The sequence below is a fragment of the Oryctolagus cuniculus genome, chromosome 21 (assembly GCF_051225735.1).
Source record: "Oryctolagus cuniculus isolate XC-2025 breed Fujian yellow rabbit chromosome 21, ASM5122573v1, whole genome shotgun sequence".
NCBI lineage: Eukaryota > Metazoa > Chordata > Mammalia > Lagomorpha > Leporidae > Oryctolagus > Oryctolagus cuniculus.
This window is the reverse complement of record NC_142887.1, coordinates 5,366,044-5,393,971: the sequence shown is the minus strand read 5'-3', so window position 1 is coordinate 5,393,971 and position 27,928 is coordinate 5,366,044. Positions and strand designations below refer to the sequence as shown.

Sequence of the window (27,928 nt, the reverse complement as noted above, 5' to 3'; positions counted from 1 at the left end):
ATCCACATCCGCTGACCTCCCTTCCAGACCCCTGCACAGGAACCGCTCGGCTCGGCTCGGCACAGAGCCTCTGCTCCTGGCTCTCGGGCCCTGCGGCAGGGCAGGCAGGTGTGGCGGGGGTATCCCCGCAGTGTCCCTGCTCAAGGACTCTCCACTCCATCATGGGGTTGCCTCTGGCTTTGGGCTATTAGGAATAAAGCTGAGAACATTTCTCTCTCTCTCTCTCTAAGATTTTATTTATGTATTTGAGAGGCAGAGTTACAGACAGAGAGAAAGAGGTCTTCCATCGGCTGGTTCACTCCTCAAATAGGCGCAATGGCCAGAGCTGGGCCAACCCAAAGCCAGGAGCCAGGAGCTTGTTCCAGGTCTCCCACGTGGGTGCAGGGGTCCAAGCACTAGGGCCGTCTTCCACTGCTTTCCCGGGCCATACGGAGAGCTGGATCGGAAGAGAAGCAGCCCTTATGGGATGCCGGCGCTGCAGGCGGCCACGGTGCCAGCCCCCAGAAATGGTTTTGTGTAAACACCTAGGTATAAGATGGCTTCTTGGGGCCCCGCGGGTACTGGGGTTGACGTCCCCTGGGTCCTCAGGCTGTCACCACTCAATCCTCCAGAGCCAGCAGGTAAGCCCCCTCCCAGCCCCAGCCCCAGCCCCAGCCCCAAGGGTGGGCCCTTCCCTGATGCCTCTCCTTTGGTGCGAAGTGGCTGAAGCCTCCGGTGCCAGCCCTGGTTCTGAGAAGCTGTCTGGAGGGCTGGGATCCAGGACAGACCTAGCCTGGGGCCGCGGGTGGGGGGTCTGGAGAGCTCTGGAGAACTCAGCCCAGTCCTCTCTCTGATCATCACTGCTCCCGGGGGCACAGAGAGCCCCGCCCAGCTCCACCCTGGCCTGGAGGGCCTCAGGTGGCCTGGGCCCCAGCCTGCTGTGAGGACTGCATCTGGGAAGCCGGTCAGCCCCTCCCCCCCCCCCCCCACGGTCGCCTAGCTCCAGGGTGATTGATTGCCAGGGTTTTGGCTGTATCTGTGGCCACTGTTGTAAGGCCGCCGCAGAACACACCAAACGCCGGAGTCAGCAGAAGTGTTTACTGGGGGAGACCCAACAGACCGGAGGGCAGGGGCGAAGCGGGAAAAGAGGAGGAGAGTGTAGGAGAGAGAGACAGATTGAGAGAGCGAGCCAAGTGTTCAGGAACAGGTCCTCTTAAAACTTTGCCAGCGGGCGGGCAGGGAAGCAGGAACAGCGAATCTGATTAGGATGGGGGTGGAGCCGACAGCTGTGGTTGGGCCTTGGCGCCAGGGGCTACAGCCTAGGATGGCTTTGGGGCGTAGGTTGCACCACAGATAAGACTGTGCCATTTTACTAACAACTTAGGTTTTTATAAAGATTTCTTTAATTGAAATCCAGAATGGGGTAGAGGGAAGAGAGAGAGAGAGAGAGAGAGAGAGAGAGAGAGAGTCTTCCATCCACTGGTTCACTCCTCAAGAGCTGCAATGGCCAGGGCTGGGCCAGGCAGAAGCCAGGAGCAGGGGCCTCTTCTGGGTCTCCCACGTGGGTGCAGGGACCCAAGCGTTTGGGCCATCTTCGGCTGCTTTTGTTAGTAAAATGGTGCAGCCCTGACACCATCCTAGTCTCTCGCCCTGCCGCCATTGCTGGAAGCCAGGTAGCCACATGGCCCAACCCCCGGTGTCAGCCCCATCCCCGTCCTCATGGGATTCTTCGCCCCTTCCCTCTGGTCTGTTGGGTTTCCTCCAATAAACCCTTTTCCGTACTCCGGTGTTTGGTGTGTGTTGTGGCGGTCTCACAGCTTTCCCAGGCCACTAGCAGGGAGCTGGGCCGGAAGTGGAGCAGCTGGGTCTTGAACCAGTTCCCATATGGGATGCCGGCGTCGGAGGCAGAGGCTTAACCTGCTATGCCACAGCACCAGCCCCTCAGTCTGCCTTTCAAATAAATAAACAAATCTTAAAAATATAAGCAAAGACCCCTAGCTTTCTTGTGGACTGAACCATCTTCCAGATGCAAATCCCACCCTGCCATCGGGCCCTCCTCTCTGCCCTTCGCTGTCCCCACCAAGCATGTCCACAGGCACAGCCTCGCGTGGTCCCTGCAGTCCTGGCACCTTAGCGTCCCCTGCCCCCAAGCCAGCCCCTGGGCTGGAAGCCCCCGAGGGCAGGAGCCCTGTTCACAGTGCATGGTAGTGGGTGTTCACAAACACTGGTGGAACAAAGGCGGGAAGGAAATGGGGCTGTGCTGACCACGTGGCCCTTGGAGTCTCCTCATTTGAAAAAGCCAAGGCTGGACCAGGAGACCCAGGGCCCCAGGGTGGGGGCCTGAGGGAACCCTGGTGTTGGGAGAGGGCTTCCAGGACTGGCTGAGGCCCGGGGTGGTGAGGGCGGATCAGAACCCCGCATTTGCAAATGCAGTGCTTGTGAGTCCTGCTCTTGAATGCGAGCAAGCCCCCCAGCTTACACCGGGATGTGGGGGCAGGCCCCCCAGGCGGTCGCCGTGGTGAGCGCACTGGCCTCCGCGAGGCACGCCGCCTGCCTCGAGAGCGCGGAGCCGCAGGCACGGGGCTCTGCACCTGCGTCTCTTCGGAGCGCGCGCACTCGCGTGTTTATTTAAGGCCATGGACCGCCCGCAGAGCACCGGCCGCGACCCGGTGGACCTGCGCCGGCTCCCAGGTTTCGGTGCAGCCGGTCCCGCCTACAGCTGGACAGAAACGCATGCGCTGTGACTCACTCCACCGCGACCCGGTCCCTGGGCGCACACGCCACGCCCCAGGTATTACTGGCGTCTCTCTGGAGACCAGGGAGGGGAGAAGCCACCGCCCAGGTCTGCGGGCCGCGGAAGGAAACCCGGCGGGCGGGGCCCAGACAGGGACCCTGGGCCCACGCCCGGCCGCTGGCTGCACGGCCCCGGCCTAGCCCCGCCCACAACAGACTGGCCCCGCCCATACATCTAGCTCCGCCCATTAGGGGCCCCGCCCCGACGCACGCTATGTCCCGCCGGTCTCCAGACCCCGCCTCCTCGAGGCACCGCCCCCTCCAGTCCCCGCCCCCCCGCCCCGGTACCCACTAGGCCTGGCCGGCAGCAGGCCCCGCCTCCCCTAGGTCCCGCCTCCCCAAGGCCCCGCCTCCCGGCCCGGCGCGCAGTGCGGCTGCGCTGGCGTCTGGGGCTCAGAGGCCCAAGCGCCGCAGCTCTTTTGTTTCCCGGCCGGGGTCGGAGCCCGAGTTGGAGTCTTAGTCCGAGCCCGAGTTGGAGCCGGGGCCTCGGCCGGAGTCGGGTTTGGACTCGGATTCGTATCCGCAGCGCCGCGGCGAGCCCTCAGAAGGAGCGCTCTCCCGGCCTCGTCGGCCCGCGGGGCTGGGACCCGGCCCCGGCCTGCCCGATGGGGCGCGCGGCCCCGGCGATGCGCCCGCGCCCGGCCCCGCGCGCCCGGCCCCGCGCCCCCGGCCCGCGGGCCCCGGCCCGAGCCTCCGCCTGAGTCCCGCGCGCCCGGGCCCGCGCCCCCGGCCCGCGCGCGCCATGGAGCCCGGCCGCGGCGGCATCGAGACCGTGGGCAAGTTCGAGTTCTCCCGCAAGGACCTGATCGGCCACGGCGCCTTCGCGGTGGTGTTCAAGGGCCGCCACCGGGAGGTGAGCCCCGGCGCGTGCGGCCCGCCCTGGGACCGGCATCCGGGAGCCCCGGCCCCGGGGGCACCCCTGGCCGGGGGGCCCTTCCCCCAAAGGAGCTCCCTGGGCCGCCTCCTGCGGAGGTGGAGTTCCGTCCCGAGACCTCTCCGGGACGGCGCGGGTCACCTGCGTGTCCCAGGCCTGGGGTCAGCCCCGGGATAGCCCCCCCTGAAGGGTCCCTCTCTGGGTTTCAGAAGCATGACCTAGAGGTCGCAGTCAAGTGCATTAACAAGAAGAACCTAGCCAAGTCCCAGACGCTGTTGGGGAAGGAGATTAAAATCCTAAAGGTGAGCGGACTGGCCGGGCAGCGGCCGGGAGATAGGGTGAGGGCCAGTCCTCGCCGGCCTCCCTCCCTCCAGCTCACCGGGAACCTGGGTTTCTGTCCTAGGAACTGAAACACGAAAACATTGTGGCATTATATGACTTCCAGGTGAGCCACCGGGCTGCTGCGGGTGGGGGTAGGGTAGGAGGGCTGCCACCCGGGCCTCAGCCCCAGGCAGCCAGGCGCCCAAGGCCCTGGTCAGTCATGGGGGGTCGCGGGCCTGTGTCCTTCGCGGGCGGGAGGAGTTGGGCATTGGCTGTAGCCGTGGTGTGTCTCTGGCCGAGCTAGTTCTGAGGCCTTGAGGGGACCCCAGACACCCCATCACCAGCCCAGGTCTGTGGCCTGGCTTCCCCTTGCTGTATTGGAGAGCTCCCAGCTTGTCCGGCTGCCTGAGCGGGCGATGCGGGGGGGGGGGGGGGCGGGCAGAGGACAACGGGTGGGCTGACAGCAGCGTGGCCGGTGGTGGGTACCCCCACCCGGAGTCCGAACCAGTGGTAGCCCCGACTGCCAGTCAGCGGGGCCCCCTGCTGGCCCACCTGTCTGGCCGGTGGTTGTTTTGTTGACATTGCTCCGGTGGCCTGGCATTGGCTGGCCTCTCGCTGCGTCAGCCTGGGGGAGGGGCTGCAGGCGATGCCTTCTTGCTGGCAGCGGGGGCTGGGCTGGTGGCACGGAGCAGCCACCCGCCGTCTGCTGTCCATGAGGCCACCCCAGGTCTGGCTGGCCCTGGACAGCAGGCAGGCCAAGGAGCTGGCCTGCCTGCCGTGCTGTCCCCCAGCCCCTGGGCGCGGCAGCGGCAGGCAGAGGTCGGGGACCCTAGATGCCCGGCTTGGGGACCAGGAACCTGAGGCGCAGATCTGCCAGTCGAAGTGCTGACTAATGGTTTTGAAAGCTGTTTACTGAGGCCACGGGACCAGCCCTGGCTGAGGGAAGTTCCCAGCCGGCCGCCTCCCTCCTTCCTCCCCTCCCTCCCTCCCTCGCTGTCCAGTGTGCTATGGCCTTGGGGGCTGTGGCGTGTCATGGGGTGACGTGGGGAGGGCCCAGGTCCAGAGTGACAGCGAGTACCTGGAACCCAGCAGAGACATCGTGTTCTGGGTCCAGGAGCCGCCTCCCGCCCTCCTCTCCTCCCTTCCCTCTCCCTCTGCACCCTCTTCACCGCTGTTTTTCTCTCCCCTCTCCATTTTCTGAAGCCTCTTGGCATCCGCACGTGTGGGACCCGGACCCCCTCGCGCACCCTCCGCTTGCCTTGCACCCCCCACCTGTGTTCCCTCCATGCTGGGCTCCCAGTGGCTGCCTCCTTAACACCTCTGCACACACACACCTCTGGGCCACACACCTGGCTCCGAGCACCTGCCACCTCCTCCAGCGTTAGCGACACTGGCTGCCCCGCTCAGGACGGGCTGAGAAGTGCCGGCCGGCGCCTCCCTGGACGGCCTGGGGTCCCCCCCTGGATCTGGGGATTGTTCCCTGTGTCCTTAAAGCTTTGGGCTGACCCAGACACCAGGGTCCAGAAACAACGGATTTGTTTTTAAAAATCGGCAACAGATGATTTGACCAAGAAAAGAAAGCCCTGAGCAGTACAGGTCACAAGTCATCCTGGGGCCCCCACCCCTTATTGGGGTCCGCTGCTGCCCTCACGCGCCGCCATAGGTGGCCCCCGGATCTGCCCCAGCTGCTGTTCCGCACTGTGGCCTTTCTCCCCGTAAGCATGTATCTTGGAGAAGGTTCTCTTTTGTCTCAATCCGCACCGGAAGGGTTGCACCTTCTCAGTCGCCGTGAGCACAGTGGTTCTGAGCTGGACCGTGGTGAGCCGCCAGGCAGCAGCCCTGGCTCTGCTGTGCAGGGGCGGTGTGTCCCGCCTGCACCTCTTCCTGCCAGGTAGACTGGGGTGGACCCCTACTCACAGGATGTGTGTGGTCCCCTGGGCTGTCACCAGGCCGTGTGGTTGAGACTGTGCCTTTACTCCGCCGTGCCAGCTGTCAGTCTGTAGAAAGATTTGTGATTTTTTTTTGACAGAGTGGATAGTGAGAGAGAGAGACAGAGAGAAAGGTCTTCCTTTTGCCTTTGGTTCACCCTCCAATGGCTGCTGTGGCCGGCGCACCGCGCTGATCCGAAGCCAGGAGCCAGGTGCTTCTCCTGGTCTCCCATGGGGTGCAGGGCCCAAGCACTTGGGCCATCCTCCACTGTACTCCTGGGCCACAGCAGAGAGCTGGCCTGGAAGAGGGGCAACCGGGATAGAATCCGGCGCCCCGACCGGGACTAGAACCCGGTGTGCCGGCGCTGCTAGGTGGATATTTGTTTGAAAGGCAGAGTTACTAGAGAGAGAGAGAGAGAGAGAGAGAGATCCTCGATCCACTGGTTGACTCCAGGCTGAAGTCAGGAGCTTTATCCGAGCCTACTGCGTGGGCCCAGGATCCTGAGCACACGGGCTGTCAGCAGGGAGCGGGACCAGAAATGGAGCAGCTGGGATCAGAACTGGTGCAGCGCTTGTGGGATGCCGGCGTCACAGGCTGCGGCCCAACCCGCCGGATCGCAGATCTGTAGAAGTAGGGTGTGTTCCCGGGAGCCGTCGTCCGAGGTCCTCCAGGAGGCAACGTGGTCCCTCAGCCACAGGCCCCCCACATTGCTGCCGGCTGGGCTCTTGGGCCTGTGCATCGGGGCCGTGTGCAGGGTGGGGAGCGGCATCCCTGCTGGGTCGGGGTCTCCCTGACTGCTAGGACGGGAGCCGCGCAGTCTGTCTGTGAGTTTGGGTGAGGAGGCTCCTGGTGCCTCCCTTCCCCACCCACGTGGGGTTGACGCCTGAGTGTTCGCTGTGCTGGGAGCCCTGGAGGTGCCGAGGTGGTCTCTTGTCTGTTGAGGTGGGGGGTTTTGTCCTCACTGTGTTAGGTTGGTTTGCTCAGCCGTGTTGAACGGGAACGGCAGGCCCGCGTGGCCTTTGCTCTCTTGTCTGTGTCACCTGCCTTGTTATTGGCACAGGTGCTGGGGGCTTCCAGTGTCCCCGGGGAAGAGGGGTGACACCTCCCGCAGCCTTGCTTCCTGTGCGCCGTCGGCTGCTGGTGGACACCTGTGCTAACTCTTGGTGCCCTCCAGACTGTGGTGGGGGCTGGGCTGAGCCCAGATGAGGCCTGGGATGGTCTTCGCGGCAGGCTCTGGGAGGCTCCTGCCACACTGTTTTGTTTTATGTGGCATTGTTTTAGGCCCCCCCCCCCCCGCCTTGCTTTTAGGTTTTGAAACAGGAAGCACTCCTGACTGAAGGTGGCGCGTGTGGAGTGGGCATGGGCGTGGCTGCCCCGAGCCCGGCCCCCGCCCTCCTCGCTGGTCCTCCAGCGGTGGTCACTGTCCTGCTGCTCTCGCCTCCTGGCGGAGCCTGGCTGCCGACACCGGGATGCCTGCCGGTCTTGAGCTTTCGGAGCGGAGGCTCCGCCTTACGTCTGGGGTGCTCGGGGCTTCTGCGGGTGGCTGCTGGTGCCTTGTGTGGCTGTGTGGTGTCGTGGGACTGCTCCCTGGGGTGCGGGTCCATCTGGACCGCGCTGCTACAAGCAGGTTTGGGGGGCATGTGTAGGTTGTGTCTGCCTGGCTCCCACGGGCTCTGAGGGGCCCAGGCAGCAGCCAGCCCCCTGCTGCTGAGCTCCCTGGTAGAACCCTGGTCAGAGAAGAGGGAGGGGCAGAGAGGGAAGCTGGTGGCCGGAGTAGGGGCCGGTGCACAATGGGCAGCAGCAGGGCTTCCTCCTCAGGGTGGGGCCAGCATCTCTTCCCTTTTGGGAGCTGTCCAGAAACACAGGGCTTCGGGGGCAGGGTGGCTCTGTCCAGGCCCCAGCTGTGGCTTTTGCTGCCTCCCGGGACCCAGAAGGCCGGCTCTGGAAGAGTTAACTGGGTCTGTGCCTGCCCTCCAGGCCCAGCCCAGGATCAGCAGACAGGACTGGGATTGGCAGAGGGATCCTATTAAGCAAAGCACCTTAGTGTTCCCAGGGGTGGGGTGAGGTGGCCTCCTACGTGCCCAGATGCCCGTGCCAGGCTCCCTGCGACACTGGCCTCTGGAGCCAGCCGTGCTGCGTGTGGAGGGCGGCGAGCCTGGCCAGCCTCATCCCAAGGGTGTTGACTTAGCGCTCCCCTTTTAAGTCTTATTTTATTTTTTAAAGATTTGTTTATTTTTTTGAAAGGCAGAGCTACAGAGAGGGAGAGACAGAGAAACGTTCCATCTACTAGAAGCCAGGAGCTTCATCTGCGTCTCTGACATGGGTGGCAGGGATCCAAGCATTTGGGCCATCTTCGCTGCCTTTTTTTTTTTTTTTTTTTTTTAAATTTTTTGACAGGCAGAGTGGACAGTGAGAGAGAGAGACAGAGAGAAAGGTCTTCCTTTTGCCGTTGGTTCACCCTTCAAAGGCTGCCACAGCCGGCGCACCGCGCTGATCCGATGGCAGGAGCCAGGTACTTATCCTGGTCTCCCATGGGGTGCAGGGCCCAAGTACTTGGGCCATCTTCCACTGCACTCCCTGGCCACAGCAGAGAGCTGGCCTGGAAGAGGGGCAACCAGGACAGAATCCGGCGCCCCGACCGGGACTAGAACCTGGTGTGCCGGCGCCGCAAGGCAGAGGATTAGCCTAGTGAGCCGCGGCGCTGGCCTGCCTTTTTTTTTTTTTTTTTTTTTAAGATTTATGTATTTATTTGAAAGGCAGAGTTAGAGAGAAACAGAAAGGAGACCAAGGTCTCTCATCTGCCGCTCACTCCCCAAGTGGCTGCAACGGTCGGGGCTGTGCTGATCTGAAGCCAGGAGCCAGGAGCTTCTTCTGGGTCTCCCACGTGGGTGCAGGGGCCCAAGCACTTGGGCCATCTTCTACTGCTTTCCCAGGCCACAGCAGAGAGCTGGATTGGAAGTGGAGCAGCCGGGACTGGAACCGGCACTCATAGGGGATGCTGGTGTCACAGGTGGCAGTTTAACTTGTAGCACCGCAGCATGGGCCCCAAGTTTTATCATTTATTTGAGAGGCAGAGAGTGAGAGGGAGACAGTCACAGAGTGAAGGCTCCCACGCCTGGTTCAGTCCCCAGGTACTGCAACAGCTCTGCCAAGGCTGGGCCGGGAGCTCAGTCCGTGTCTCCCATGTGGGTGGCAGAGACTCAGGCACTTGTGCCATCACTGTGGCCCACCAGGGTGTCTATTAGGAGGAAACTGACGCCGGAGCCAGGAACTGAACCCCACAGTGCTGTGTGGGAGGTGGACGTCTTAACCACTAGGCTACACTCCCACCCCTGTCCTGAGAGCCTGGGTGCACAAGGCTGGGGTTACTCTTTAGGGTCCGCCCCGCTGGGCGTCTGGGTTTCCTTTCCAGCTCTGCTGAGGGCCAGCAGTAACCAGGACTGGTTCTGACTTCCACCCCGTTCCTTCTGGGTGGACCTACCCTCAAGGGGAGGGAGTGATGACGTGGGGAGCCTGGTGTGCTCACTTGAGAGACCGAGTCTTCTCACTGTGTCTGGGCGTGCATGTCCGGGTATCACAGGTCCAAGGGCAGGACCCGCCTGGTGGCTGCCGCCCACCCCACCGAGTGGGATGTGGCCAGGGCCTCTGCGATCAGGTGGGTGAAAGTGGTGAAGCCGTTTCTTGGCCATTCGATCGTCTAAGGGGACTGGCTGGGTGCCTGGTGCCCGCCTGGCCCCCACTCCCCGGGGATGCCTGTGAAAGCCAAACTTGGCCCTGCAGAGGCTGGTGGCAGTGGGGCCTGAAGTGTCTGGCTTCTGGGTGGGTCCTGTGGGGTGGACAGCTGTGGCCCCTGCTGCCCCAGGAGCCCGAGAGTGCAGGTCGCAGGGAGAGCTGGGAGAGCCCGAGAGTGCAGGTCGCAGGGAGAGCTGGGAGAGCCCGGCCTGGCGTGGTGGCCCAGGGCAGCTGCTGCTGCGATGCTTGGTCCCGCCTTCTCGTGTCCCCTCCTCTGGAAGGGGGAGGCGGACGCACGGGACGGGACGCAGAGCAGCTGGCCTGGCCCTGCCACATCCCAGTGGACACAGCGTGCTCACGAGCATCCCAGTCACCTGGGTCGGGGCTGGCCTGTGGGCTTCCGAGGATCCGGCTCGCGGGTGGGGAGACAGGCGCACAGCCTAGTGGGCGCTGTCCGCAGCTGCCCTCGACCTCAGGGTGGTGGGAAGCTGTGCGTGGGATCCTCAGGCCCCCGTGCCCTGTGGTGAGGTGGCCCCCAGCCCCGCTGCCCCAGGTCCTGTGCCTGGGGAGGCTGTGGGGTGGCAGACTGGGCAGAGGTGACCAGCAAGGAGCAGCTGAGAGACAAGGATGGAGCCACTGGCACCCACAGCTCTGGCAGCCGTGAGCCTGGGCCACACCCACCGTGGTTTCAGGGAGCCGGGAAGCAGGCCAGCACGGTGGGGTGGGGGCAGGGGCCCCTCTGGGAAGGTGCGTCTCAGTGGGCAAGGCCGTGGCCGGGGGCTCCAGCATCAGTGAGGTGGATGGAGAGCCACAGGCTGTGTACACAAGCGAGACCCAAGTGGCCTGGGTGGCAGGGGCAGCAGGTGGGGGTGGCAGCAGAGTTCTGTGGGCAGGTGACAGCTTGTGGCAGGCGTGCTCCCATGAGCCTTGCCTTTCTGTGTGGGAGGAGGCTGCTGTGGGTGGGTGGGGCTCATGGTGCCCCAGGTGAGGAGGTGCAGGGCTCCTGCGCCCGCACCACCTTGGCCTAGCGTCCCCGCCGGTCCAGCGCTGCCTCTGTCATTGGTGCCACGCCCTCGTCCTGGTCAGTCCTGGCCCCCGGGGTGGGTTGGGGCCCTGGAGGGCAGGGCCAATGAGCTCTGCCACTGCGGAGTATCTCCCAGTGCGAGGGGATGCAGCCTCTCTGGTCTGTCCAGTTGGGTGCCTGCCCCTGGCGCTCGGGCGAGGCAGGTGTGGACAGTGCGCTGCAGGGCCTGGGGAGTGTGGGCTCTGAGGGCTTCCGGGCCCCATCTCTCCTCACTGCCCTAGCCTTGGATCTCCTGCCTGACCGCCAGGTGCCTGCCCCTGCTGCCAGGGTTATCTCTCCCCAGCAGCTGGCCTCCCTCACTTGGGTGGGGCAGGCAGAGCCTGCCAGGGACTCCTGGGTCGGGTGGGCCGAGGCCTGCCTTTGTGGACAGCGCCCTCCTTCCCTAGGCCCTGTCTCAGCTTCCCAGCCTCCCTGCCAAGCCACTCGCTGTGAGGTTGCAAGCCTGCCGCCTACTCACCCGGCAGGGCCCAGGCATGCAGCCGTGCACTGGCAGCCCTGGGGCAGGGTGGAGGCTTGTCGTTCTCAGGGACTGGTCACTCAGCAGCTCCACATCCCTCTGCCCGGAGCATCTCTGACGCAGGCCTGGGCTTCCTAGGACTGTGGGCTGAGCTGGCGTTGGGGTCCTCTGTCCTGCCAGGGTGAGGGGATGGGCTGAGTGACAGCAAGCAAGGACCCTGGGGTGTGGTGGGAGGGGCAGGTCTCTGGGCTGCGGGGTGGAGCTCACCTGTAGCTCCTGGTGGCTCACAGCCACCGCCTGGAGACAGTCTGGGGTGTTTGGGTCCGTCCCCGGCCAGAGTTGCCTTGGAGCAGACTAGAGGAAGCGGGGCCTGGGATGGGCTTCCTCCTCCTGTCCTCAAGGGCGAGCACTCCTGGGGGTGAGGGGACCTTGCTCCCGGGCTGGGACATCCCCACCTGGAGGTGGAACACAGGGTGCCAGGTTTGACTCGGCATCCACATCTATGAAGTGGGGTGAGGAAGGCTCGCCTGTTACGTGGGTGAGGGACGTGCTACGGGGAAGTCCCTGCTTCCAGCTGGCTCGGGCGCAGGCCACACCCACTCGGCATCCCTAGGCACTCTGAAGCAGTGACTCCCAGATGAGGGTGCGGTTGGCACCACCTGGGCTGAGCTGTGTTTGAGCCCAGGGCTGGGTAGGACGCTGCCCTGGCCCACCAGCGCTGGGGGTTTCAGGCCCAGGGACCACAGCCAGACCCCCACGAGGCCTGTCAGAGAGGCTGGATGCCTCTGTAATCCGTTGTTCCGGTTCGGGTTCTGGTTCCGGAGCTGGAACGGAGCAGTTCCCACTGCCTGAGGGTCGAGCCTGCCACACACCTGAACCCTTCCTGCTGGCTGGTCACCTGGGCCAGGAGTTGTCATGGCTAGGATGGAGGCCCCACCCTGCCGAGGCCTGCTGGCTCCAGCCCACCCCGTTGGTCTCTGTTCCTGCCCCTCAAGCCCGTTTTCCAAGTAGTCACAAGACACAGCCAACGCCACCTCCAGAGCCCACTGTCTCACGTGGGCTGCCTCCCGGCTGCTGAGCAGGCAAGCCCAGCACCATGGGCTGGCAGCCTGGTGGCCTGGCTTTGTCTACTCCCCGGGTGGTGCCCAGCGGGAGCCGGAGGCACTTCCGCCTCTTACAGCCCTTCTCTGACCTGCAGGAAATGGCCAACTCTGTCTACCTGGTCATGGAGGTGAGTATCCTGCGACCCTACGGCTGCTTGTCCACAGCACTGGGCACCAGAGGGGGGCTGTGGTGAGGGCCTGCGGAGGTGACGAGTGCCCACTGTTAGCGTCTTCGCCGGGGTTGCTGGGCACACTTGGGGATGAGCCTGGGGGTACTGGGCAGGGCTGGAAGGTCCATCCTGGGCCTCTGGCCACTGCCTGATGGGGTGTGCTCTCTTGCAGTACTGTAACGGCGGGGACCTGGCTGACTACCTGCACAGTGAGTAGGCCCTGAGGCTGCCGGGGGCTGTGGGTCACCCTGGTGCCACTTGGGAGGTGGCCTGGCCCCAGCTGCCCCTGGTGATTTGCTTGGGCTTTCTCTTCGCCCAGCACCCTGGGGTAGATGGAAGGGGGCCCTGGTGTTTCAGGTCCTGCCTGGGGAGGGCACTGTGCCCAGGGTTCTGTTCTCACAGCTTGGGGCGGGGGTTGGCGTGAGCCAGATGTGTAAGTGACGGTGTCGTGGGAGGGAGCGAGTGCCCTGGCAGGCAGCCATGCAGGGGGTGGGCCTGCAGTTTTCTGAGTGGTGGGGTTGAGTGTGTGGCCGGCTGGGCGCAGGGGACACAGCCACAGAGCAGGGAGGCTAAAGGGCAGGTGCCAGGAAGGACAGGTCAGGGACCCTGTGGGTAGGGGCTCAGACTGTCCAGGCTGGAGGTGCCAGCAGGGCCTTGGTGGTGGTGAGGGTATCTGGTTGGAGCTGGTGCAGACATGGTCAGAGATCATTCCAGGGGCTTGGCCCAAGCGTCTGGGAGGACAGAGTGACAGAACAGAGCAGGTTGATTGTCAACAACACAGACTGCCTGCCTGCGCCTGTGCGAAGCTGCTGTGTTCTCACGTGGCTAAAGGGACAGACACGTGCCCACGGGCCCTTACAAGGCAGTGGTCCTGTCGGCCTGTTTGCCTGCCATAGGGCCCCTCTGAGTCCATCGCTGTAGGACGAGGAGTCCACGTGGATTGGGGGGGCATGTTTGCAGACCCGGCACCACTCAGGGGTGGGGAGTCCAGCAGGTTGGGGATCAGGAATCCAGGTCAGTGGGCAGGTGGGGCTCCAGAGCTGGCAGTGGGAGAGGAGGCAGTGCAGGCGGCCAGCAGAGAGCTCTTCCTTGCTGTGGTGTGCAGGGTGGGCCAGGGGCCAGGGTGAGGCTGCTGGCCCTCAGGCCATGGCCCTGGGCACTCAGCTGCCAGCCACACCTGGCTGCCCACATGGCTACACCATGCTGGGCTCTGCCTGCTCACTGAGTGCTTTCTTCCCCTGTGGCTACCACGCTGCCTGCTGAGCCCTTGACCTTCAGTGACCAGGCGGTCCCTGGCCTGCCTCCAGGCTGCGCAGGTGTCAGGTTGGTCCCAGGCCAGCCGTGGGCGCCACCTGCCCTTGGAGAGGAGGAGCTTGGAGGCCCAGGGCACTTGTCCACAAGCTGGCATCGAGGTTAATGCTAACGCTGGCCATGCATCCATTCTTGTGCCTGTGTTGTGTGTGGGCCTGCGCCACGGCTGCCTCTCTGCTGTGGAAGCCTCCTTATTCCGGAGGAGGGGCTGGAGACCTGGGGCAGGTAGGTGTAGGGCACCCAGAACTGAGGCTGGGGTGAGCCTGACTCTGAAGAGGCCAGGAATGGGCCCGGATAGTAGTGGGAGATCAGTGTGTGTCTCTGGGGCTGTTGGCCTCTGTGGTGTGTTGGTGTGTGTGTGTGTGTGTGAGAGAGAGACTGGGTCTGTAAGATTTGTAGATGTGTGTGTGCTGTATGCTGTGTGACTGGGTCTGTGTGCCCTGTGTCTCTGTGTTGTGTGTGTGTGTGTGAGACTGGGTCTGTGAGATGTGTATATCTGTATGTGTGTGACTGTGAGATATGTGTGTGTGTGTACTGTATGCTGTGTGACTGGGTCTGCGTGTCTGTGTGGCGTGGGGGGGGGCCTATGTCAGTTTCTCTGCCTGTCTCTGCTGCTGGCCCTTGTGTTTTCCTTGCAGCCCCCAGGGCTTGGCCGCTGGTGGCCTCTGCGAGCCCGAGCAGCTCCCTGCCTTGAGCCCATAGCTGTGCTGTGACCTTGGCCCTGCCCCAGGTTCATGGGTCCAGGCTTCTCTCACTGAAGGCCGCAGCAGGCCTGGGCCCTGGGGACCCCTCCCCTCGCAGCGCGGCCATGCTGGTGTTTGCGTGGGCAAGAGCAGGCTAGTTGGAGCCAGGGGCGGCCGTGACACGCCTTGGCGGACAGAGTACTGGCAGTTGGGCTGATGTCGGGGAGGGTGACAGCCGGAGGCCAGGGTGGAGGGCCTGCCTTGCCGGCTTGCAGGTCACGGGTGCACTTGGTCTCTCATGGTGACGGGTTTGTGGTGAAGGTCTGCCTGCTTCCTGCTGGGCGGGGGGTCCCTGGGGCAGGGAGGACCAGGCCACACCCTCTGGACTTGGGGTGTCCCGTGGGGCAGGCCTGAGCCCGCCTCTCCCCGCAGCCATGCGGACGCTGAGCGAGGACACCATCCGGCTGTTCCTGCAGCAGATCGCCGGCGCCATGCGGCTGCTGCACAGCAAAGGCATCATCCACCGCGACCTGAAGCCCCAGAACATCCTGCTGGCCAACCCCGGAGGGCGCCGCGCCAACCCCAGCAACATCCGCGTCAAGATTGGTGAGGCCCCGGCGCGGGCGCGGGCGCGTGCCGGCCTGGGCTCCCGCCCGCTCACCGTGTCTCTCCCGCAGCTGACTTCGGGTTCGCGCGCTACCTCCAGAGCAACATGATGGCGGCCACGCTCTGCGGCTCCCCCATGTACATGGTACGTGGCCCTGGCACGCAAGCCCACGAGGCCACAGCAGAGCCCTTCTGTGGCCTCACTGCAGCCGGCAGTGTGGGCTGAACTTGTTTCCTGAGCGCCTGCTCTGATGGGTGGGTGCCTGACTGGTGCTTGAGCGTTGCCTGCTCTGATTGGCTGCTGCCAACAGGTGTCTTAATCGTTGTGGGGCATGACTGGCATCTGCTCTGATTAGCTGGTAACTTGGCTGCCGTTTGCTCTAATTGGTTGGAGACTGGCAGGTGTCTGCTCTGATTGGCTGGTGCTTGGCTGATGTCTGCTCTGATTGGTTAGTCTGGTGGGTCTCTGTTCGGATTGGCTGCTGTGTGGCTGGCACCTGCTCCTTGGTCAGTGTGTGAGGTGTCTGCTGTTGGCTGTGGCGCTGAGCTGTTTCTCACACCCACAGGCCCCCGAGGTGATCATGTCCCAGCACTACGATGGGAAGGCAGACCTGTGGAGTATCGGCACCATCGTTTACCAGTGCCTGACAGGGAAGGCGCCCTTCCAGGTGTGTGGGACCACAGATGGGAGTCCTGGTTAGGGACAGTGAGGGTGTGGGTGAGTGGGCAGGACCAGCCCCAAGGCAGTGTCCCCCATGGGCCTAGTCCCCACTGGTCAGCCCACCTCATGTGTGCACATGGGGGAACAGGCTGCTGGCCCCCACCTCCCTTCCCAGTGGCCCTAGCCCCCTGCATGGGGGGATTGCCCTGAACCCGAGAGGACCCAGACCTGCTTCCTGCAGGGGCCCTGTACTGGCCATGGCCCATTCTGACTGCCCTCTGTGGTCCTGGATGTGAGCCCTCGAGGCTCTTGGCCAGGTCTCCAGCAGGCACCACTGTCCCAGGCTCCTTTCTGGGGCGGGATACCCATCAGTCGTGAAAAGCAGCCAAGCACTGGCGCCAGACCCCTGCTGCCTTGGGTGGCAGGGAGGCGTGATACCTCCCTCTGGCCCACCTGGCCGCCCTACGTGGCGGGGGTGGGGCTGGGAAGGGGAGATGTGTTGAGGCAGCATGCCGGCTGAGGGCCGCTGGAGACCAGACCATGGTCCTGCTCACCTACGGCGTGGTGGGAGGTGGGCCGGGGCCGCTGGGGTGCTGAAGCTGTGCTCCCCACCAGGCCAGCAGCCCCCAGGACCTCCGCCTGTTCTACGAGAAGAACAAGACGCTGGTCCCCACGTAAGCACCCGCCCCGCTCCCGTGGAGGGCTCTGTTCCCAGGCTCCCTGCTGAGCCCTGCCTTGTCCTGATCCCTCAGCATCCCCCGCGAGACCTCAGCCCCCCTCAGGCAGCTGCTCCTGGCCCTGCTGCAGCGCAACCATAAAGAACGCATGGACTTCGGTGAGTGCAGGCCCCAGGCGGCCGTAGCCGACAGGCGCCCCTCTGCCTCAGCCGTCTGCAGCACTTGCTTGTCTGGGCGAGGGCCCACCTGGCTTGGTCCCATGCACCTGCGCCCCCAGCCTGGGCACTGGGTGAGCAGTGGGCCCTGGGCCGGGTGCCCTGGTGTCCGGGGTGCCCAGGCTTCTCCCAGCAGCAAGGCTGAAACCTGGCTTGGGTGGGGCCAGCGCTGGGAACACCTGCATTGGTGGGCGAGGCGGGGTGCCATGGAGACAGGTGCCAAAGCCCGCTGGAGCTCCGGCCAGCCCCCTGCCGCCCAGGCGGGGCCCCTCTGAGGCGCCGCTGCTTCTCCGCAGATGAGTTCTTCCATCACCCTTTCCTCGACGCCAGCGCCTCGGTCAAGAAGTGTGAGTCCTGTGTGGGCCGTGTGGCCTGTACCCTTCTTGCCTCGGCATCTGGACCCACCCGCCACGTGCTGGACTGGGGAGGGTGGGCCCCAAGCCCATGGGGTGTCCCGGGGGCGGTGGGGGGAGGGCTGTGCCGCCTGGGGACAGCTGCCAGCTGGTTTCGTGGTGGTGGCAGTGACGTGGAGGGGCCGCCGAGGGTTGGTGCAGATCCGGTGCTCACGCTCAACCTCCGGGGCAGTGCAGGCCCCGCGCACAGGCGGGCTGGGGGTCGGAGAAGGCCTGCAGACTGACGGCAGCTCCCCCTCCCAGCCCCGCCCGTGCCTGTGCCCTCGTACCCAAGCTCAGGGTCTGGCAGCAGCTCCAGCAGCAGCTGCACCTCCCATCTGGCTTCCCCACCGGTGAGTCCCCCTGCTCGCTGGCTTTCGTGGCAGCGCTCGCTCCGTGTGCGTGGGTGCTGGCCTGCCTGTGGGAGGGGCTGGTTCCTGGGGCCTCCCCCGTTGGCACCTGTGCTCCAGCTCCCCTCGTCTGCTGGGGAGCAGTGGCCCGCCTTGGGGTGACTCGAAGGGTGGGGTCTGTACACGGGCCTGTGCCTGGGAAAGGCTCCGTGGTCTCTGCACTGTGCCTGGGTCTGAGCTAAGAGACGGCTGAGATGTGGGGGTGTGGCCCTCGGCAGAGCTGCCCTGGAGCAGTGGCTGGACCTGCTTCTGGGACCTGGGCCTCACTCTCGGTGTCCTGAGTGCCTAGTGCAGCACTGGCCGTGCGGCAGGGCTGCTGACATGGCCAGGGGACAGGAAGCTACCATCCCCAAACTGGCATCCCGTGGGTTAGGTGAGCGTCCCTGTGAGGTCAGGGCCAGATGGCCGTCTTCCTGGGAAGTGCACTGGGCCCTGGGCTTCCTGAGGCCGAGAAGAGGCAGAAGTCACCCCTCAAACTCACTGGCTCCGTCCTGACCCCCAGTCCCTGGGGGAGATGCCCCCGTTACAGAAGACGCTCACCTCCCCGGCTGCGGCCGCCGGCTTCCTGCATGGCTCGCGCGACTCAGGGGGCAGCAGCAAGGACTCCTGCGACACAGACGACTTCGTCATGGTCCCCGCCCAGTTTCCAGGTCAGGGCCCTGCGGGGGGCAGACACGCTCCAGGTGCTTGGGGGGGGGTGCAGCAGGCATGTTGGATGGACCCCACACATGTGTGCGCATGTTGCATGTGCGCCGTGCAGACCCCGTGTCTGCTATGGACAGTCAGGAGCTTTGTGTGGCCTGCCTGTGCCTGCTCAGGCCAAACCCTGCTGGAGTCAGCAGTGGTCAGCAGATGGTCTCTGGCCTGTGCGGGGCCTGCTCCTGCTGCTCCCACAGACTGGCCCTCAGCTCAGCTGGCTCGGTCCGCAGTGCCCCCATCTGCCCTCCCCGGTCACTGCTGTGTGTTTGGACCTGCCCTCCCCAGAGGGACCGGGGCCACAACAGCTGTCCTGACCCTGTGCTCTGGGCCTTCCGTCTGTCCCCAGCCACCCGAGACCTCAAGGCTCGGCCCCTGGGCGTGCACAGACTACGCAGTGGCAATGAGGGTGGCGAGTTCCAAGCCCAGCCTCAGGCAGACAGGAAGAGGGTTCCTGATGGGGCCGGGCCACAGGGCAGCCACTTCAGGGGCAGGAACCTGGGTGTTCTGAGTGGGGTGGGACCAGAGGGGGGCTGTGGTCACCCCTCCTGGAGTTGGCCAGTCTGTTGGGTGTGAACAAGAGAAGGGACATGGTGCCCTGTGTGGGGCAGGCCAGTGTAGCCAGGACCTTACCGCCTGTGCTGTGTGCCCCATGTGACACGTGTGAGCCAGTGGCCTCCCTACCAGGAGTCCCCCCCACCTGAGGAGAGGACCTGTGGACCCAAGTGTGGGGCGCTCAGGGAGTGCAGCAGATGGCCAGGGCAGACGTGCGCTTCTTCCACAGGTGACCTGGTGGCTGAGGCGGCTGGTGCCAAGCCCCTGCCGGACAGCCTGCTGTACAGTGGGTGAGCCCCTAGCCCTCTGTTTAGGGCAAGGGAGGGTGATCTTCAGGGGCTGGGGTCGGAGGTTTGGGAAGGACACAGGTGCCACACTCGGGACAGGGGATGTTCCAGGTCTGAGTGCTCGGCCTGAAGACGCCCCTCTCTGTCCCTTCCGTCCCCAGGAGCTCGCTGGTGGCCTCTGCTGGCCTGGACAGCCACGGCCGGACTCCTTCTCCATCCCCCCCATGCAGTAGCACCCCCAGCCCCTCAGGGTGAGCAGGCTGAGCGGGATGGGCTGTGGGCTAATCTCTGAGCCTGTGTCTGGGTTGCTTCCCAGTTGAGACCACCAAGATGAGGCAGAGCCAGGCCAGGAACAGTGTGTCCAGAGGCCCTGCCTCCCTCCTACCTGCCTGGACACCACGCCTCCACAGATGGCCCCCGATCTGGGGTTGGGTGGGTCTGGGACCACCTACAGGCCTACCCACTCCTGCCGTGGCTGGCTGCAGCCTGGGCGCCCAGGGTGGAGGGCCAGCTACCTGGTGACTGGGACCCAAGTGGCCACCGCTCCACTCACCCTGGCGTGTCCGGGCCTGGGCTCACGCTGTACCCCTGTGCCTGTGCCCCCTCTCTCCACACAGCCGGGCTGGCCCGTTCTCCAGCTCCAGGTGTGGTGCCTCTGTCCCCATCCCAGTGCCTACGCAGGTGCACAACTACCAGCGCATCGAGCAGAACCTGCAGTCCCCCACCCAGCACCAGGCGCCCCGGTGAGTGCAGGGCCCCGGCACACTGCCTGATTCTGCAGCACCATTCTCCTGGTGGACATGCTAGGGTTCTTCTGAGTTTCCTGGTAGATAGCAGCGTAACATCGTGAATTTACAAAGACAGTGTTAATTTGGCAGATTTCAGTGACACTCTGATTCACAGAAGGCTGCTTGGGCTGTGGTTACCTTTGCAGGGACCGTGACCTCGGGGGAGGGTGCCCACAGCCGAGCGGGGAGTGGGGGGCTCACCTCCTCGTGCCCGCCCTGCTACAGGTCCTCCTCCAGGTCTCCTGCCATTCGCAGGTCAGGAAGCACCAGCCCTCTGAGCTTGGCCAGGGCCAGCCCCTCGCCCCCAGCCCACACCGACGGAGCCCTCCTGGCCAGGAAGTTGTCCCTGGGTGGGGGCCGACCCTACACACCGTCTCCACAAGGTGAGCCTGAGGTCTCCCAGGGCCGTGGTGGGGTGGGGGAGAGCCTGCCATTTCTGTCTGTCTTCACCCTGGCGGCCCCTCGTTCCCCCAGTTGGAGCCATCCCTGAGCGGCTGGGCTGGAGCAGGGCTCCCTCCCCACAAGCAGCTGAGATGCGGACTGGCAGGTCCCCGCGTCCAGGTATGTCCCCGTGTCCAGGCAGGTGCCCTGTCTAGGTAGTGCAGCTGCAGGCTTTGAGCTGGGCATGTGGACAGGGGAACTGGGCTGGCCACCCTTGCCTGGGGGACTGTCTTTCTGTGCTCAGAGCTGATTTCTTCCAAGTTAAGAAGTCAGGGATTTGATGAGATGGGCGTGACCGGCACGAATGAATCTGGGGGTCACAGAGCCCAGCTGTAGGGCCACGTCCAGGTCACTCTGCAGCGGTGTAGCCCTGGGGCATGGCAGGCCTCACCACCCTTTCCCTGTGCAAGATGGAGAATGGGGGTGGGTGGACATTTGTCCTCGTGGTGAAGGTGCCGATGGGGACACCCACATCCCTCATCGGATGGCCTGGGCTTGACCAGCCCAGGCTCCTGGCTCCAGCTTCCCGTGACTGCGGACGCTTCAGGGAGGCGGGATGGCTCCAGCATCTGGGTCTCTGCCACCCACGGGGGAGAGCTGCAGTGAGGTCCCTGCTTGGTTGGGGGGGCCACTGCAGGCGTTTTGGGGGTGAGCCAGCAGTGTGGTGGTCTAGCTCTCTGCCTCTCAAATTAGAAAAAAGAAAAAGAGATGAGGAGTAGGGCATACGGCCTTGGGTGCCTGTGGTGGTGGGGTTGCAGCAGGGCCCGGCTGTCCCGAGGCCTCGTGCGTGTTGGTGGTCTCTGGCAGTAGCCAGACCTGCTGTCCTCTTGGCGGCCAGGAGTGTGGTAATGAGGTGCGTCCCGTCCCCAGGCTCCTCTGCTCCCGAGCACTCGCCCCGCTCCACCGGCCTGGGCTATCGCCTGCACAGCGCCCCCAACCTGTCTGACCTGCATGTCGTCCGCCCCAAGCTGCCCAAGCCACCCACGGACCCGCTGGGCGTGGCCTTCAGCCCCCCACAGGCCAGCCCTCCCCAGCCGTCCCATGGTCTGCAGTCCTGCCGGCCCCTGCGCGGCTCACCCAAGCTGCCCGACTTCCTGCAGAGGAACCCCTTGCCCCCCATCCTGGGCTCCCCCACCAAGGTAACAGTGTGGGGACGAGTCTGGGCCACAGAGCCCCGGCAAGGAGATGGCTGGGTTGCCCTTTTCCCTCAACTGGCCTGGGCCTGGGCTTGGGCCACCGGGCCTCCTATGTGGCCCAGGCTCTGAGCCGGTCAGCGAGCCAGGGGCAGGTGGAGACTCGGCTGCTGCATGGGTCAGCACAGCCAGTCGCTGCACCTGGCACTCACCGCGTGTCCCTGGGCCTCCCTGCAGGAGGCCGGGGCAGAGCCACCTGGGGCTTGCAAGGCCTGTACCCCACACTGCCTGGAAGTGCAGTGTTCCTTTGTCGAAGGGCCTGGCGGCCTTGCACCCCCCTGGGCAGAGGTCTGGTGGGGTGGGGACACGTTGCTAGTCTCACCTTGACCAACGTCCCATGTCCTGCCCGTTGAGGCCCCTAGGCCGCCCTGCTCTGCTGTGCGGTGTGGGGCTGTGGCAGCACCAGGCTGCGGGTCACCACAGGGGAATGGTGTAGCTCCCATCTCCCTGCCTCAGTTTCCCAGTCTGCAGAATGGGCCCAGAGCAGTGGCCACTTCCCAGGGCTGTGAGGGCAGGCCCATGCATGCGGTGTTTTGTGTTACACTCTGTGAGTGTGTGCACACACATAACGCCTGTGAGCTGTAGGCGCGTAAGCGTATGTGTTGTGTTACATGTGCACATGTGTGAAGTGTGCTGTGTGTGCTGGTCCTCTGGGGTGGAGCGGGACCTGCTGTCCCTGGGCCACACACTGTCCCTGGGAGGAGCCAGGCCCAGTGCCAGTGTCCCCCACCCTGATGCTGTCCCTGGGCCACACACTGTCCCTGGGAGGAGCCAGGCCCACCCAGCGCCAGCGCCCCCCACCCTGATGCTGTCCCTGGGCCACACACTGTCCCTGGGAGGAGCCAGGCCCAGTGCCAGCGCCCCCCGCCCTGGTGCTGAGGCTCTGCTGTGCCAGCCGGGCCGTTCTCAGCGCCACCCCTCCTTCACCAGGCCATGTCCTCCTTCGACTTCCCCAAGACCCCCAGCTCCCAGAACCTGCTGACCCTCCTGGCCCGGCAGGGCATGGTGATGACGCCCCCACGGAACCGGACACTGCCCGACCTCTCAGAGGTGGGGCCCTTCCAGGGGCAGCAGCTGGGCCCTGGCCTGCGGCCCACAGAGGATGCCAGGGGCCCCGTCGGCCGGTGAGTTGGCCTGTGTCGTACTCCTGGGAGGCTGGGGAGACCCAGGCCTGCACTTGGTTTGCCCTGAGGCCCTGCCCTGCCATGCCCATCTGTAAGACAGGCACCGTGGTGCCTGGCCCGGTGCAGGTGCCCAGCCGGGTCATGTTGTGGAGGGAGGCCCCCAGCTCCTGCCACTCACCTGCCCGACGGGCACCCAGGCCACTTGCGCCACCTCCCGCAGGTCCTTCAGCACCAGCCGCCTCACCGACCTGCTGCTCAGGGCAGCATTTGGGACGCAGGCCTCGGACTGGGGCAGCACAGACAGCCTGCAGGAGAAGCCCATGGACACTGGTGGGCATCTGGGCTGTGGGAACCGGGTGTTGGCTAGGAGGTGAAGAAAGGACCGGCCCCTGAGCACCTTTTTCCGCAGCGCCCTCTGCTGGCTTCGGAGGGAACCTGCACCCAGGAGCTCGTGCTGGCGGGGCCAGCAGCCCCGCGCCAGTGGTATTCACCGTGGGCTCTCCCCCAAGTGGGACCACGCCGCCCCAGGGCCCACGCACTGCAGCCTTCTCAGGTGAGGGCCTGTTGGCCGCAACACCCTGGGGAGCCTCGACTTGGCAGTCACTGGACTGTGGCTGTCAGCAGGGACAGATGGAGGAAGCAGGGTGCACACCTCAGAAATCCCTGCTCAGTCTTCCCGTCTGTGAAGTGGGGGTCGGCCTGGATCAGCAAAACCAGATCAGGCGAAAAGTGTGGTTGCAGCCCCTGCCCCAGGGGCGCCCAGCCCCATGCCCAGCTGCCCTGGTAGGCCATCCTGTGCTGGTGGGCTTCCAGTCCCGGGTCCCGCCACGTGTGCAGCAGGGTGGTGGCTGCCCTGCGCTCTGCGAGCCCCTGCTCAAGTCCCCACTTCTTCACCCAGACGCCCTCAGTCCGCGCCCCCCGCCTCCTGCAGACGGGAGGCGTTCCGAGGCCCGGTCCCTCTTGCAGGGCCCGGCTGCAGGGGTGAAGTGGGGAGTGAGGGGCCCAGGTGGGGTGGGGACAGGTCTGCGGCGGGCGCCCTCACCTGCCTGCTGTCCGCAGTGGGCCCTGCCGGCTCCTCCACGCGCCCCCTGGTGGTCGGGGCCTGCGGCGAGGCTGCTCCAGAGCTGCCGGCCCCTGGCCACTGCTGCAGCTTTGCCGACCCCATTGCCGCCAACCTGGAGGGGGCTGTGACCTTTGAAGCCCCCGACCTCCCTGAGGAGACGCTCATGGAGGTGAGCGCTGGGCGGGGGGCGGGGGGGCTCCCTGCCGGCGGGACGGTCCCGCCACTCGCCCACGCTCTCCACAGCAAGAGCACACGGAGATCCTGCACAGCCTGCGCTTCACGCTCGTCTTCGTCCAGCACGTCCTGGAGATCGCCGCCCTGAAGGGCAGCGCCAGCGAGGCGGCCGCGGCCCCCGAGTCCCAGCTGCAGGAGAGCGTGGTGGCCGACCAGATCAGCCTGCTGAGCCGCGAGTGGGGGTGGGCGACTGGGGGCTGGCCTGGGGGCCCGCTGCTGATTTCAGGAGGTGTGGTGGGGCTGCTGGTCTGGGGGCTGACTGCTGATTTCAGGAGGTGGGGTGGGGCTGCTGGTCTGGGGGCTGACTGCTGATTTCAGGAGGTGGGGTGGGGCTGCTGGTCTGGGGGCCAGCTCTGCTGACCCTGCCCCTCCTGCCCCCTCCAGCTTCGCAGAGCAGCTGGTGTTGTACCTGAAGGTGGCCGAGCTGTTGTCTGCTGGCCTGCAGACAGCCATAGACCAGATCCGGGCCGGCAAGCTCTGCCTGTCGTCTACCGTGAAGCAAGGTGAGGGAGAGCAGACCAACCCCCTTGGGAGCCGCTGGACGCTGGGTGTGGGGGAGGAGTCAGGTGGCAGTGGGTAGGGGGAGGGTGATGGGGCCCTTGGGCTGGCTGGGAGACCACCTGGGAGGGCAAGTGCTCAGGTACAGAGCACAGAGGGTGTGAGGTCACACGATGGCCCTGGGACATGGTACGGAGCTGGCTGGTTGCTAAGGGCTGGAGAGCGTGTAGGGGGCAAGAGGGGACACATCTCATAAACCTTCTACCCTGCTGGGCCCGGCAGGCCCCACTGGGTGTGCTGTTCTGCCGACCCGAGCCCCGCGTCTGGTCCCCTCCCCTGCTCGCGGTCACACCGGCCCCCTGCCGAGGGCCTGGGCTGACCTCAGGACTTGCCCACAGTGGTGCGCAAGCTGAACGCACTGTACAAGGCCAGCGTGGTGTCCTGCCAGGGCCTGCGCCTGCGCCTGCAGCGCTTCTTCCTGGACAAGCAGCGACTGCTGGACCGCGTCCACAGCATCACCGCCGAGAAGCTCATCTTCAGCCACGCCGTGCAGATGGTAACGGGGCGAGAGGGTCCCCGCTCCCAGGCCAGGTCTGCTGCCTGAGCCAGGGCCTTGACGGGCGTGAGGCTGTCACTCCTGGGACAGTGCTGTCCCCGTGGGGTCTCAAACTCCAGAGCCAGCACGCCCAAGGAGGGGCCTCCAGTCGCCCTGCAGGGCGCTTGGCACTGGGCCCCTGCCTCTGTCCACCGCAGAGCCGCAGCCCAGGCAGCTTGCGCCCGTGCCCCGCCTCCCAGCTCTGTCCCCAGTTGAGGTGAGACCTGGTCTTCAGGCGAGTCGGCCTCGAGGTCCTTCGCGGACTGCTGGGCCCCGGCCTGCAGCCCCTCCACTGAGGGCCACTCACTCGGCACGAAATCCAGCCCAAAGCGATGTGCAGGGCGAAGTCTGACTGCTCCACTTCCTGCTCAGTCAGGAGTGGCTGCCGTTGAGCCCGTGGTCACCCACAGTGCTGGTCCCCACAGCCGCCTCTGCCAGGGCTCCCGCACAGTTCCTATGCACTTGCGACACATGGCATCCCGACACAGGGGTATCCCGACACAGGAGTATCCTGACACAGGAGTATCCCGACACAGGAGCATCCCGACACAGGAGTATCCCGACACAGGAGTATCCCGACACATAACATCCCGACACAGGAGTATCCCGACACATAGCATCCTGACACAGGAGTATCCCGACACATAGCATCCCGACACAGGAGTATCCCGACACATGGCATCCCGACACAGGAGTATCCTGACACAGGAGTATCCCGACACAGGAGTATCCCGACACATGGCATCCCGACACAGGAGTATCCCGACACAGGAGTATCCCGACACAGGAGTATCCCGACACAGGAGTATCCCGACACATGGCATCCCGACACAGGAGTATCCCGACACAGGAGTATCCCAACACATAACATCCCGACACAGGAGTATCCTGAGACATGGCATCCCGACACACGGCATCCGGCCCAGCCTCTGCCTTCCCCTGCAGGTGCAGTCAGCCGCCCTGGACGAGATGTTCCAGCACCATGAGGGCTGCGTGCCACGCTACCACAAGGCCCTGCTGCTCCTGGAGGGGCTGCAGCAGCTGCTGTCTGACCAGGCCGACATTGAGAACATCGCCAAGTGTGAGTGGGGGCGGCCCGTGGGGGCGGGCCCAGCGGTGCTCCCGCCTTACGCCGCCGCCTCCTCCTCCCGTAGGCAAACTGTGCATCGAGCGGAGACTCTCGGCTCTGCTGACCGGCATTGGTGCCTGACCACCCGGAGCCCAGCTCGCCGTGCCCGAGCCCCGCGGGATGGGCTCAGTGTGCTGGTGGACCTGCCGGGACAAGCCTGCCGGGACAAGCCTGCCGGCCCCGGGGCTGCTGGATGGTGCTGAGGCCCCCGACGGAGCCAGGGCGGGAGGCTTCCGGCCGTGGAGGACTGCGGCTGCTCGGAGCGCTGCTTCCCTCTGTGGCCGGACTCCCGGAACTTTCCCGCCAGGCAGGGGTGCCGGGGGCAGGTGGGACGCGGGGATCCTGCTACTGCCAAGACCCCCGGACAGTTCAAGGCCTTGAGACAGCACCGCTGACTCCATGCCAAAGAGAGCGCTCTGCCCCGGGAGAGGGGCGTGGCCTCCTCTTCTCCAGGACCCCTCCCTCAGAGACCGCCTGCCCAGCTTTGTCAATCACCTGAGCACTTTATGCAGATGGAGACTGGGCCCACCACACGGACCGAGGGGCAGGATCTGCTGTCTGGCTGCGGCCTTGCGAGGTGTGTGTCTGCTTCCTCTCACGCGTGTGCGTGTGTACGCAGCTCCGTGAGCAAGTGCGGGCCTGGCCTGGGTGCGGTGTGCAGCGGCAGACCGGGTGAAGCTCCGAGCTCCCGCCCCGGCCATGGAGGTCGCCGTCTGCCTTCCCCCCAGGCCGTGTCTCATTTTTTTAAGCTGATTTTTTCTTTAAAGAAGAAAACTTGCAAACGTTTAAGGCATTGTTTTTGAAAGCAGGGACAGGGACAGAGTTGGGCCTTGGCCTTACCGTGGGGCAGACGGTACTGGCTGCGTGTGTGTGACTGCGTGTGGGTGCGTGTGTGAGGGCGTGACTGTGGCTGTGTGCACCCGCTGTCCTGCCCAGGGGACACATTAGGCAGGTGGATAGCACTCATCCCACACCTGACGTGGTGGACAGGCACAACACACACAACAACATGCAAGACCCTCCCCCGCCGAGCTCTAGCTGTCAGATTGGTGTCAAGATGGCTGCTTGTCACGGGTCACTGCGGACCTGGGGGCGGCCCCGCCCCTCCTGCCGAGGCAGGCAGTCCTTGTTGGAGGGGGTAGGAAGAGGCCCTCTCCAGCTCCCAGGACAGGCACAGGCTGGGGCCTGTGTGGCCTCTGTGGCTCAGCTCTGCCTGAATCTACTTGAATGTACCCCGGAGAGTCCACAGGAGGCAGACGTGGGTCCGTGGCACCCAGAGCAAGGTGTTCAGAGGTCATATGACACAGACACAGATACACGTGTTTTTCTTTGCAATACTTGAAATATCGCCACTGTGCTTGGACTCAGAAGACAGAATCCCCGTGACGCGTCTGTGTTGTCACCGCCCGTGACTCCGTCCCTCCCTGCTGCATGTCCCACGTTAGTATTTATTGCTTTGCGGCTGCCACAGCCCAGCCTCTGAGAAGCTGGCGCCACGGCTGGGGCCCCGCCCGGCATCCCGGTGTGCCCTTGTCCCGTGGCCACCCTGTGTGCCCCTGTGTGTGCGTGTGTGTGTCCCAAGTGGGATCCAGGGCCCCGGCCGTGAACGCTGCCTGTGGTTGCGTGGCCTGTTCTCCGAGAGACAGTGCTCTGCCCTCCGTCTGTTTTAACACATTTTGTGAGTCCCTTTTTCGTTACATCGTGTGACGTCAGGTTAAATGGAAATAAACCTTTGGAATTGTTGCCTTGGTGTCACGGAAGGTCACTTCGCTTCTCAGAGGAGGCGTCTGTCTGTTCCTCCAGCCGAAGTGCAGGAGCCCGGGGTCTCACGCCTGTGTCAGGTGGACCCAGCTCTGGGAGCACGCCCCAGGGCGCGTGCCCACGGAGGGCCCTGGGCCGCGGAGGGTTCTCCCGGGGCTGCCACAGTT

At 64.8% G+C, this 27,928-nt stretch overlaps 1 protein-coding gene and 1 long non-coding RNA gene across 3 annotated transcripts; one reads left to right on the top strand and one right to left on the bottom strand.

The window, feature by feature from the left end:
• Nucleotides 1-208: 208 nt before the first annotated feature.
• Nucleotides 209-4,945, bottom strand: LOC138847451 (uncharacterized). The gene is made up of 2 exons (XR_011385292.2): nucleotides 4,520-4,945; nucleotides 209-436 (listed from the first exon to the last, which is right to left on the bottom strand). It is a non-coding gene; the product is annotated as an uncharacterized LOC138847451 (long non-coding RNA).
• ULK1 (unc-51 like autophagy activating kinase 1) lies at nucleotides 3,178-27,743 on the top strand. Of its 2 annotated transcripts, XM_008253189.5 has the most exons (28): nucleotides 3,178-3,625; nucleotides 3,856-3,948; nucleotides 4,050-4,091; nucleotides 12,368-12,400; nucleotides 12,615-12,651; nucleotides 14,869-15,042; nucleotides 15,114-15,187; nucleotides 15,609-15,710; nucleotides 16,319-16,377; nucleotides 16,456-16,538; nucleotides 16,892-16,942; nucleotides 17,252-17,340; nucleotides 17,900-18,047; nucleotides 18,878-18,938; nucleotides 19,097-19,186; nucleotides 19,553-19,678; nucleotides 19,949-20,106; nucleotides 20,198-20,284; nucleotides 21,035-21,303; nucleotides 22,288-22,481; nucleotides 22,702-22,811; nucleotides 22,891-23,034; nucleotides 23,541-23,713; nucleotides 23,788-23,960; nucleotides 24,163-24,281; nucleotides 24,675-24,832; nucleotides 25,817-25,952; nucleotides 26,026-27,743. In XM_008253189.5, exons 1-28 carry the CDS (start codon nucleotides 3,515-3,517, stop codon nucleotides 26,079-26,081), a joined length of 3,150 nt encoding a protein of 1,049 aa, XP_008251411.2. In that variant the 5' UTR covers nucleotides 3,178-3,514; the 3' UTR covers nucleotides 26,082-27,743. The 2 variants fall into 2 exon arrangements, with proteins under 2 accessions (XP_008251411.2, XP_017195724.2); XM_017340235.4 differs by lacking the exon at nucleotides 4,050-4,091 and having other exon boundaries at nucleotides 3,376-3,625.
• The last annotated feature ends 185 nt before the right edge of the window (nucleotides 27,744-27,928 follow it).